The following is a 12,055-nucleotide window of genomic DNA, read 5'->3' on the forward strand; positions in this document are numbered from 1 at the left end:
AAGCACAGCATAGAGAAAAAAGGACATCATTTATTACAATACGTTTGAATTAATGTATTTTCTATTTCCATGTTGATCAGCTCATGACCTTTCTTATTTTAACCCTTTAACACCTCAAAATGTCCAGCTGGACTCTTTTTTTTTAATAACTTTCAATATTTTAATATATATATATAATATATAATTTACTGCATGTTAAAATAGTGTATTAACACTGTAGTTGTACACTCTTAGAAATAAGGGTTGCAAAAGAGTCATTCTACAAGGGCTGAGGTTCTACCTGGAACCATTTGCTTCTGAAAAACCCTTTCTTCGGGAAAGGGTTCTTGGTAACACTAATGTTTCCAGTAAGAACCATCTTCTTGGTGGAACCCTCCAAAAGGGGTCCCTTTTTGGTTCCAGGTAGAATCTTTTTTATAGCCAAAAAGGGTTCTCCTGTGAGGACAAGCCGAAGAACCTTATATGGTTCTACTTAGCACTTTTATTTCTAAGAGTGTACATGATCACCAGATTTTGCGTGCTAAATTGAATTTTTTTCCGATAGCGCAAACCGTTGCGTAATTACGGTAATGCAAAGTGTGGTTGCCCAAACCACAGTGTTAAAGGGTTATAGCTAATTATGATGCATGCAGTTATTCAACAGTCATCACCTCAAGTATTTCCCCTACATTAACATGAACCTACATTTTCAACTTCAACACATCAGTCTCTATATAACACATTTATATAGCATATAAATACCACACAGGAAATATGACTTTTTATGTAATATTTTGTCTGAGTGGTGATCCCAACAGTGTAAACCTCCTAAAGTCTTAACATTTTTATTCCATACACACCAGCCTCTCTTCTCTTTTACTCACCTGTAACAGAATCTGTGACTCGGGAGCCCAAGATTCTTCTTTCCATGGTTCATTTTCCAGGACGCTGTAGGACATGAGCTCCACTCCAGTCGCAGACACGTCCCGGGCGAGTTTGTACAGGACGTCGCTTTGAATGGAGGAAGACTCACTGAGTGCCCTGGTCACTTGATTGGCACTGTTGGACCATGAATCTGAAAGACATTTATTTTGGAATTTAGGTCTTTTAAAGTCGACAAGAGGCAACTTTTTTTTTTTTGCCAAAAATTATGAGCGTTTCACAGGAACTCAGCCTTGTGGAGCTGGAGGTGGTAAAGACCACAGTTTACTCTTAGTTCAGTTCACTCTGTGAAAATGTTCCCCACCAGAGACCAAACACAAAACTGAAACAGGGAGAATCCAGAGCTTCTTGGATGATTCACTTATATTGTATTGACTTCTCTCACATCTTTACTGTGCAGCTTTCTTTCATTTATCAAAGTCAATCTGTGGTAGAATCCAACTACATACTGTACAGTTTGCTTAAATAACAATGGTTACAAGTGTACAGTCACATCTGCATATTTAACGTATAAGTACACATAACATTGGTATATTCCACCTGCTAATACCACACTGCAGCAGCACACCTCATGAAACCAGCATGCAGAATCAACAAAAACATGTTTTTGAATAGATTAGGAGAGATTATTCAGTGCTGCTTTTGCTGAAAGGACAGAGTTCAGTGTCCTGTATCTGTGATCTGACATCATTATGTCGTGGGGATTAAGAAGATGACAGCACTCATTGGCTATTGTTTGTTCTGTGAGGTTAGTTGTAAGGGGCAGCGTTTGTTATGACTGAGTTTGTTGGTGAAGAATGATGGCGAAAAAGACCTAGAGCATCGTGAGCCCTCCACATTTATACCTGAACAACTCCCCTTTCGCATTCCTCCAATAGACAAAGAGTCTTCCTTTCCAGGCGGTGTTTTCACACCTCTTTGTCTACTGCAGGAAGGTGTCAGTTCAGGCTAGACACAATACACAATATACAATGTGTTGAGCAGGTATAGGGCTCTTGGTTGTTTACGAACATTGCGGGTGCAGAAGGGCACCACTCAGCGTTTAAGTAGCAGTTTAGGCGTGAAGTTAGTCGGCTCTCGTGTACAAATTTAGATGGCTTAAAAAAAAGATGATGTCTTCCTCGTACTATGCCAGCTTGTTGCCTAGTGATAAAGCAAGTTATGCTTGGAAATTCACCTCGGTGAATGGGTTACAGCTTGATGACACATGCTTTCGGCGCCGGTGAGTGGATTAATGACGAGACCACTGCAGTGGCCCGATATCCACTCGTACCGTAGTCTTTATTCCAAGGAGAACTTAAAGTCAAGTCAAGCTACAGTAGTTTGACTTAAACCTGAGTTTAAATACGCTGTTAATCGCAAACATTGTTGTTGTTTTGTTTTTTTTAAACATTGTTATGCATAGTAATAATCACTTCATTCATGTTAGCTTGTAACCTGATGCCAAAAATGAACGTAACGTTAACTGATAAGGAGTGAGCACGGCAAATTCTTGCTTCTTTTATCATTTGCTCGTTCCAGTCGCTCCTCCTGATGTCTTGCAACCAGAAACGTCTCCGGTTAGCCTTGAAAGTGGTGCAACTCGGTATCCGGTAAAACTTTAGGCTTTTGTCTTGTTTGTTAAGACGATTACTAAGACTTTTTTTTTTTCACTTTTTATTCTTGTCATTGTGTATTGTATGTTTTGGGTAACATCTACTGCACGTCTGTCCGTCCAGGGAGTGGATCCCTCACCTGTGGTTCTCCCTAAGGTTTCTACCCTTTTTCCCTTTTACAAGGGTTTTTTTTCCCTGGTAGTTTTTCCTTACCCTGGTCGAAGGACAGAGGATGTTACCAACCCTGTGAAGTCCCGTGAGACAAACTATGTTTTGTAAACTGTGGGCTATATAAATAAAGATTGATTGATTGATTGATTGATGATTAATGCATCCGACAGCACAACAAGACATGTTGTTGTGTTGCTCACAATAGCGATTTCTGAACCCGACATGTGCAGTAGAGAGAAGGTGACGCGTGTGACTATAGGGGTCTATAGGGTGATGGGCAGTTGTAGCTCTGAGACAGAGAAATTGAATTTACACATTATAGGAGCTTTTGTTGGTCATTTAACTCATTTTACTTAATACTAATCAGATACATGTAATATTAATTCAAGGTGATTATATAAAAACAAATAAAGTATACGACAGGCCACAATGTCATATACTCGATTTGATTAAATGCACTTTGGAAAAGGTGAGTTTTGACTATTGATTTGAGCACTTAATAGAGCTCATGACCTTTGCCACCACTTTGAAGATTTTTGTTTGAATTGTTGACTCGTGAAAATGGTTGAAAAAGGCAATGAAATGACATTTTACATGACATTTAAAAAGATAATAGTCCCGCACCTCATAACGTCTGGGACAGCAGGAGGTGTGCAGGTGTTCAAGCATCATTTTATGCGATGTTTCTCCATTTTAACTCTTCCCCTGACAATGAGCTGTGGATCTTCATACAATTAAGCAGTGCAGCTGAACCACAGGTAGTGTAATAATCTCTGCATTGATTCACTTTACTGGCCATTTTGGGGATTTGGTGAGGCAGACTCAAACACAAACTCTCCTCTCTAACCCCAAACTGAGTCTTCGTGGTTCTCATCATTTCTTGGATTTGACAATCAACATTTTTCTGTCATCACTCACTGTAGGTGGAGAACTCACGAATATGCAAAGTGCCCTCATGAGGCAGAGCTTTGTCTCAAACTGTGCAAATTGGTACGTGCGTCAGTCGATCACAAGCCGTGTCTCAAAGCACTTTACAAAAGGACAAGCCTGCGCACAGAAATGCTCGCAACAATTAGCCTGAATACACGAGGCGCACAATGAAAGGACACAAACGTCTACACACGTGCAACAGGGAAGACAAAAACACCAGCACATGACTTGTTGCTCTGACGCTGTGATTCCCCCCCCTCACACTTCATCTCTCCTCCACACGCAGCAGTGACAAAAGAGAGACGTCTCCGTCTTCATCGTCTGACTGAAGCGGCAACAGATTGTCATTTTTTCCGTAACACGGTTAGCATGTGTGTGCATGTGTGGTTATTTTAGGGATACAGACAGCCGTAGCCATAGCAACGCACCAGGCCACGTGCTGTGCTCCCATTTCAGACCCATAGTCAGACCCAATCTTTCAATCTCTTTCATCCACGCACACAGAAGTTCAACGCTCAAACGTGGTGTACAGCCATGACATCTGTCAGCAGTGGAGGAGGGGGGCGTGGTTTTGTTTTGATAATGTTCCCTTTCAAGCATATCAAGGAAAGGAAAAACACATGTTATAACAACATTTGTGCCTCGCAGCTCGGTAGCTCAACGCGGTAGCCTGGAGGTTAGAGAGCAAGGCCTGGGAATCGAAGGATGCCAGTTTCAATATAGAAAATCCCTCTTGTATGAATATATTAAACGCACAAATACAGGAAATCAATGTTCTGCTGAGAGATTTTAAATTCAGTCATAAATTAAATTCTGGAATAAATTTGTTTAAATAATATTGTTGCCCTGTTTACAGTTGAAGATATGGGAATGGGGGAGTTCCTGAGTTAATCCCGAGTTAATCAGATCATTTGGAATGTTAGTCTGTGACTTACTTTCATACTTGTTCCATAGTGGCTGAGACAAAGAACAACTTTTAAGGGGCAGATATTCTGCAGAACTTAATAAAGACGCTTTTATCACATTGTCTCGGCTTACAGGATGTATGGAAGCCATTTCAAGGCTTCTAACAACTTTTGTGTTGCTCAGAAGTGGCGATATCATGTAATAGACACCGAAAATGGAATCATCTGAGCTGTACATCGAGTCGTCATATTTCAACAAATAACAATGTCACAAAAAGGGAGAATAATAGCATCGAAAACAAAAAAAAATGGCCACGTTACGTAGGGATGTGAATCTTTGGGTGGCTCACGATTCGATTCCGATTCTTAGGGTCACGATTCGATTCAAAATCGATTCTCGAATTCAAAAATTGATACAATGCATAGTGTGTTAAGGCAAATATTGGCATCAAAACAATACAGTTTTGTATAATATAATGTGATAATGTGATCACACAAAGACAAACTTCATTCAACATAAATAAAAACCTACTTACTGTACAAAAAAATGACTTGCATAAATCAAAGCTTAAGCTAGCTGCCTTTTTCTCCCAGAAGTTACAAAAACAAACTGTACACAAATAACACAAACTGGTGTTTTGTGTGGCTTTGCAAAATAGAAACTTTGAAAAAAAAATATTGATTTTTGAAGTTTATGAATCGATTCATAATTGTGGATGATTAGAATCGCAATTCCTATGTGAATCGATGTTCTTCCCTTCCCCTAATGTTACGTACTGCATCTTTAATTTATGGATGTTTTGTTGAAATCATGCTTTTTTTGCATAAAAGCATCAAACTCTATTATATTTTCAGTGTATTTTTATGTTATTTTTTATCTTTCCAGGGCTTCTGTAATTTGACATACAGGTAGAACGTTCCACTTGTGCAAAGAAGCTGCTAAAAAAGTTATCAAGTTCTCGTTTCTACACAGTTTCACTGAAGCAGCCCTTTGTGGATGCTCATGCACTGTAGCCCAGCTTCTTCTGAAGTGAGCTCCTCAGGTGCAGGTGGTTTTTGAACACCAGGTTCACCGTCACCGGGGCGTTTGTGTCCTGCTGTTTCACTGAAAATTTCAGCCCAATTTATACTTCTGCGTAAAGTGCTCTGCGTAGCTACGCAGAGTCCTCTGCGTCGACGCAGAACCTGTCGAAGAGCCTCTGCGTCGTCTCCGGGTGCACGGAATATTTTTTAAGTGTCCGTCACTCCGTCAAGGGACTACGGAGACGGCAAGAGCTGCGATTGGTCCTCAGGACAGGCCGAGCTAAGCTGCTCTGTGCCGGCTCTCAGTGCGCTCCGGGCGTCCTGACAGAGGCGGAGCTGATCCCCGCCGATAACGCCGCTGCCGAACTATAAATACGTCATATCTTAACACACACAGCACATGTTTAGACTCTAAATGGCCAATTTCTCGCCTCAAATTATCTTAAAACTGCGTTCCGTGACACAGAAAAGTGAGAAACGGCCACTTTTTCAACAACAGCAGTCTTTCTCTCTCTTTCTTTCTCGGACGCCATTGCTCACTGTAGCCAGAAGCACAACAACCTTGCGCAGCGACCCCTGCTGATCTGGCGGGAAATTGCAGCGAGTGTCCGTCACCACGACGCAGAAGTATAAATGCTCGAGGCGTCTCCGTGGTGACGCAGACGGATAACGCATACGCAGTCGGAGAAGTATAATGTGGCCTAGCGAAGTGCAGCAGCAGCAGCAGCAGCAGCAGCAGTGCGATCACTGCCTGAGGCTTTACCGCCAAGGGAGCACATGTCTGAGACACAGTCGTCTTTATGAAAACATGAATTCCTCTCCTTTGAGGTCAAATTATCCAGCATTGAGACAGGACAAGTACAATAGGACAGAATGCTCTTACTGCATTATCAAATTAAACACACAGTGTGTCATTTCTGCCACTAGGGGTCTCTCAATCAGAACAATTACAATAGACCTAGTTTGATGACATCAGGAAGCAGCATGGGAACCGTTGCCTAATTAGGTTCCCCTGTGTATTTGCACTAATATTAACGCTAACTAGTCGTACCAAATACAGTATTTCCTTCTTCATTTCACAGAGGGTTTGCCCTGGAGGTTATAGCAGGGACAGTAGATTGGATGACATAATCTGCCCCCGAATTTATTGGACTAAGAAGAAGAGGAAATCCAGATATCTATAGAAAACATTCTGACTAATGTACTACTACTCACACAAAATCTATAACATTGCTTTTAGAGATTTCAATGCAGGCCTCAGTGAATGCATGCATGACGGATGAAACAAGAGCGTGGTTCCCTGAACTTAAAATAAACTTCTTCTCTCACGTTTATACAAAAACACACAAGGGGCGACGCCTGCAGCGACCTCTAACACTGTGGCATGAAACAGGATACACAACTCAATGTTGACTATTATATTTTTACTACAGCAGCCTCGCCATGCAACCGTATCCCCTGCCTGACTTATAGAGCTGCCCTGCTGACGGCCGGCCCGGTGTTGACAGGCTGCTGACGCACACGCACACGCGCTCACAGAGGGAACAATAGGCAGGCTACTCTACGGTGGTCCTGTCTAGTGTGTCCTTTTTTTTTGTTGGGTGAGGATGCAGGAGGGGAAATGCCACACAAAGAAAGAAAAAAAGAGAGAGAGAGAGACAGGAGGGTTTCCTGTGGGTATCTGTGGCACTCACCTGTGGCACAGGAAGAGGAGGGTGATCTGCGCAGAGCCATTTCTGCTCAACTCTCTGTGACTCCAGCTGAGTTACAGGCCCCGTTTGCTCCGGGTCCCTCGTCACTCAGTCACTCAGTCAGTCAGGCAATCATGCTGCTTTGTTTTCAGCAGCAGGTGAGTGGCGAAGAGCGGCAACACTCTGACTCACTTGTGCAATCCCCCCCTGGCTCAGCAGAAGCTCAGCTCTGCTGCAGTAATGCTCCTCACCAACTGGATATCTGCTGAGCAGAAAGTACACAGCTCAGCTCGGGCTCCTTGTGTTCACTCACTTAATGCACCGCACTGCACACAAGACTCATGGGTAACAGGCGAGCCGGCTGATTGGGTGCTTGGCTAAGGAATTACTGCCGTGCAGAGACGAGCAGAGATTACCAGGCCCTCTAATGTGCATTAACTTCTCCGCCTTCTGTTGAGGTGAAAACCTGTGGGATCTTAAGGTTATTAAGGTTATGTTTATATCAGAAACCAGGTCAGCTCTGAATGTTATTTGCATTTGACCACAATGGACAAACTAAACATTAAACAAAAAAATTATACACACTGTAACCTTTAGGCAGATGGCAGAGTCACCGCAGCACCGGTGAAAGTTACACAATGAGGAGTTTCATCCAAGAAGTCACATGGGTCATACTGGACATAGAGACAAGGAACAGAAAGTCAGGCAATCAACAGCTGAAAATGCATCCACAAATAATACATGCATTCATTTTACTTAAAGCAACACTATGTAACATTTGCAAGACATGCTATCGCTATATATATTTGCTATAGCAAAAAGGACAAGAACAAAGCAGAGGTCTGATGATGTCTCATGACCTCTCATGATAACATTTGCCTGTTATCACGCAAGTCCTTCAGCTAGCAACCCTTTAGGTTTATGATGTCGCCGCCTTTTGTTGCTACAGAAGGATTTAGTGCCCAGCTCTAAGTACTAAAATACCCTTGAAATCTTTCTGCTGTTGCTATGGAGAAAGGCCAGTCAGAGGCATAAATCAGAGGTGTAATCAATTCAGAATGTTTATTCATCACAGTCGCAGAAAGAATGGTTTGCAAGATATTGTCTGAATTTGTGAAGTTCAGATCTCGAGCGCCTGTGTGTCCAGGAAACAGGAAAGCTGCTCCCTCATCACCAGTCTGACTGGAGAATTCAATGAGGTTTCACAGATTTTAGGAATAAAAAGAAATACATGCAACATTTTTGCAGCTTTAGGGGATCCACACAATGCATTTTAGTGGTCAGCCATGAATGTCAATATAATGACGAGTTAATTAGAAAGATTAGTTCAGTACTTCCTGCATAACTAGAGCGCAGTAGACTAAAATATGGTGGATGGTTGGAGATGAACGTATGTTTTCAGGATTTTTAAAGGACTTATATTATATCCTATTAAGTTAACCTAGTTCCCTGGTGTCCTAATGAACATGTCTGTGACATGCTTTGGTCAAAAAACCATAAGAATGAAGCACCACAGCAGTTCAATCACCCTGCTAAAACAGCCCTGTTCAGAACGCTCGGTTTAGAAGTATCTCTTTTTTTTTCTTTTCTTTTTTAAAGGGGGAAAAAACTAAACTTAAGGGACAGGAAATGACATCAGCCACAGAGGCTACTGAGAGCTAACAGCAGTTAGCATTTGGAAAAGTGATCATTTGCAGGCTCTAGCAGGCACATTGCGGTCATATATAACATGTATCCACTGGACAGATAAATCCTCTGAGGCTTTGTGTAGAACTCTGTGCTGCACTGTGGAGCCAAGAATAGAACTTTTCGCGGACTTCCGGTTTTCGGATACCGTTGCCCTCGACAGCACTCTCGCTTGTTTTACGGACAAAGCGGAGCTCTGCGAGACAACAATTCCAGGAATTTAGTGCATTGTGACGTCCCAATGAGTGCGGAAGACAACATTGCGTGTTTTATCTCCTGTACTTAGACTGAGGAGGACCACAAAAACATGAGTGAGTCATTCTGACAGGACCTCCAGAGTCCCAAATATAAGGATTAAAATGTTGATTTTGCATAATATGGGACCTTTAAGTCTTATTAACTCATCTATAATTCGGCATTGTTCGGTTTGATTCCTGTGTTGGAAGTCACGCTCATGGCTCTTTCCAGTAACGACACTCTGACCAATCAGTGGTCGGCAGTCTGTCAACGTCAACGTTTTAGTATTAGCTCAGCCACAGCAGGAACTAAAAAAGTAGTATAGTGGGAAAATATGCTGTGTGGATACTTTTCTCCTGGACAGAGAAGCAAAACAGAGAACTTTAACTAGGGTTTGCTAACACTGCCTCTTCCCTTCACTCTTTGGTCACTTTGGTGTGGACATTTAAAATATATAGCATACCAAGGGCTTTAATTTATGTAATTTGTCAAATCTTGCCACCTACTTCAACTGCACTTTTAGGAATAAAACTTACAAGACTCAAACACTATAGTTTCACATTTCTTGCTGTGTTTTGTGCTTCCTCCCCATCTAATTGCTTGGCCAACCTCCTAAGAGGCTAATTGGTGTACCTGATGGGAACTGATGCTAAATTCAGATATAGAGCACGAGGGAGTGTCGGATTGCGCACACACACACACACACGCACACACACAGCCACATGCACCCTTGTACTCTGTCAGTAAGGGTATCTGATGTGACACACACACACACACATACATGCGCCCAAACACACTTCCATGTTCAGTTTCCAGTTACAGAGGGTACAGATATGCTCTAACTGTAAAATATTAAAGGCTGTAATACTAACGGCTAGATGTTGTAATCGAGGAAACAGCAAAAAAGGTCAAGTTCAGACTATACAGGCTGCTCTGTGGTCTGTGTGTTTGATCGTCACCGCGTCATATCGTCCCCCTGATAAATGTCAACTTTGAGGCATCGGCTGCAGAAAGCTTCCTGTTAAAGGTGCAGTAGGCAGGATTCTTTTGACTAATTCCATAATAAACTTTCTGCATGATTTAAATCAAGTGAATCTGATGGAGATCACACTTCTGCATCTCCTCCTCACAACCATCGTAGGCGGCTTCTGACCAATCGGATCGCAGAGAAGTTCCGGGAGAGACAGGAGGCTTTAGCCACTCACGGAGCAGTTGGCGCTCCTCCTACTGGCTGTTCCACTACGCCTACTCTAAATACAGAGTGCTGCCTGCACAGAGTGATCCATCTTACATCACGACGAACAAAGGAAATGCAAAAGCACAACAGCTACACGAGTAAAGCCAGACAGTGAGACGACAGTGAACAGATATGGAGAATTTGAGAGCGCTGCACTTCCTCGTCTGTCTTCTTCTCCTTTTTTTGGCTTCTCCCTTTAGGGGTCGCCACAGCCGATCATCTGCCTCTGTCTTGCCCTGTCCCTTGTTTCTTCTTCTGTGCCACCAACTGTCTTCATGTCCTCCTTAAATGTTACATAGAGTGGTCCTGTTGCACATATATGTTAGTTATGGAGGTCTACATACATACATTAACTTGTTTTTATGGTCAAAAACCTCCTAGTTGCTGTAAACGAGCCAATAGAAATCCTCTTTTCTGAAGGTGTTTCCCAGCCGCGAGATTTGAGACTCAACTCTCTCACCCAGAAGACAGAGTCTTGTGATTGGCCAGTACCCGGAAGTGACATATTCAGCACACCCGCTCTCAGAAGCGCAGCTCTCCCCTCTGGAACGGTGGATGCACTGCTACTCATTATCAAAACATTGTTTTAACAGTGTTTAAAAATAGCTTCTCCACGACTCCCCGCCGCAGTCCCTTTTATGACTTTGACCCAGAGTCAGACCCAGAGTCAGAAGACACTGTCGCTCGTGAAACACCTCCACAACGGACGTTATTCTTCTTCTGTGGTTCAATGTACGCAACCGGATGTACCCGGACTAGTGCCCGGAGCAGGAGGATCTGCTGTTCCGGAGAACCGATTTTTACGTAACTATAACGGGATTTTCAGAGATCTCGCTGAGCCCTAGATTACAATAAAACACAGCGTTCTCAGCAGTGGCTGAACTGTTTGTTTAGAAACTTCAAGGCTTCATAAACAAGGTAATGACGCAGATACACACTAAAAACAACAGCGTTAATTGGAACTTCCGATCTTGGTCCGCTTTAACAACATCCATGATCCTTCTCTATGGGATCTTCAGTGGGAAAAGTCAGAGGTCTACTCTCTGCCGGCCTCCAGCAGCTCGTTTTTGAGCTTTAGATGGTAGTCTCTGCATTGACTGGAAGTGTGAATGCGAGTGGTTGATTGTGTCGATTTCTCACCAGATGGGGTTGGCTGCAGCTTTCCCTGTGACCCTCAAAGGAGAAGTGGTATGGATCGATGGATTGATGGATGCATACACAACAAACCACCACCATGACTTCCTTATCTTCCTGAGGTCATAACCTACATCACCAGGATGTTTCGTCAGAATCCTTTTTGAGGCGTGCTGCTCACAAACACAGCAAAAGCACACTAATGTTAAATAACACACACTGTATGTACACAGAGAAGCTTAAAAGGAATGGAAACATGTCAACCAGAATCATAAATAGTATACGTACAACTACTTAAATTAAAATGTATTGAACAAGATTTCTGTCTCTGCAATCTGCATTTTTTTTTTTGTCCAATAAACGTTAAAAGATGAAGTTCTGAGAACAAGAAAGCGTAAACTTAAAACTTACAAATCAGTCTAGTACAAAAATCGATGAAATTCCTGGTGAATTCTTACACACACGAGTTTGTCATATGACAATAATAAAAACATGTCTCGGCCCAGTTGTGCTCCTGGTTCTTCT

At 42.4% G+C, this 12,055-nt stretch overlaps 1 protein-coding gene across 1 annotated transcript in view; it reads right to left on the bottom strand.

The window, feature by feature from the left end:
• Window positions 1-12,055, bottom strand: part of ano2b (anoctamin 2b) — a gene marked incomplete at both ends in the record, with an annotated part of 86,764 nt that overhangs the window by 69,352 nt on the left and 5,357 nt on the right. The window contains one exon of the mRNA XM_083907038.1: window positions 840-1,054. Within this exon, the coding sequence (XP_083763164.1) occupies window positions 840-1,054 (215 nt within the window). The remainder of the gene's footprint in view (window positions 1-839; window positions 1,055-12,055) is intronic.

This window comes from Microchirus variegatus, assembly GCF_963457635.1.
Source record: "Microchirus variegatus genome assembly, chromosome: 20".
Classification (NCBI taxonomy): Eukaryota; Metazoa; Chordata; class Actinopteri; order Pleuronectiformes; family Soleidae; genus Microchirus; species Microchirus variegatus.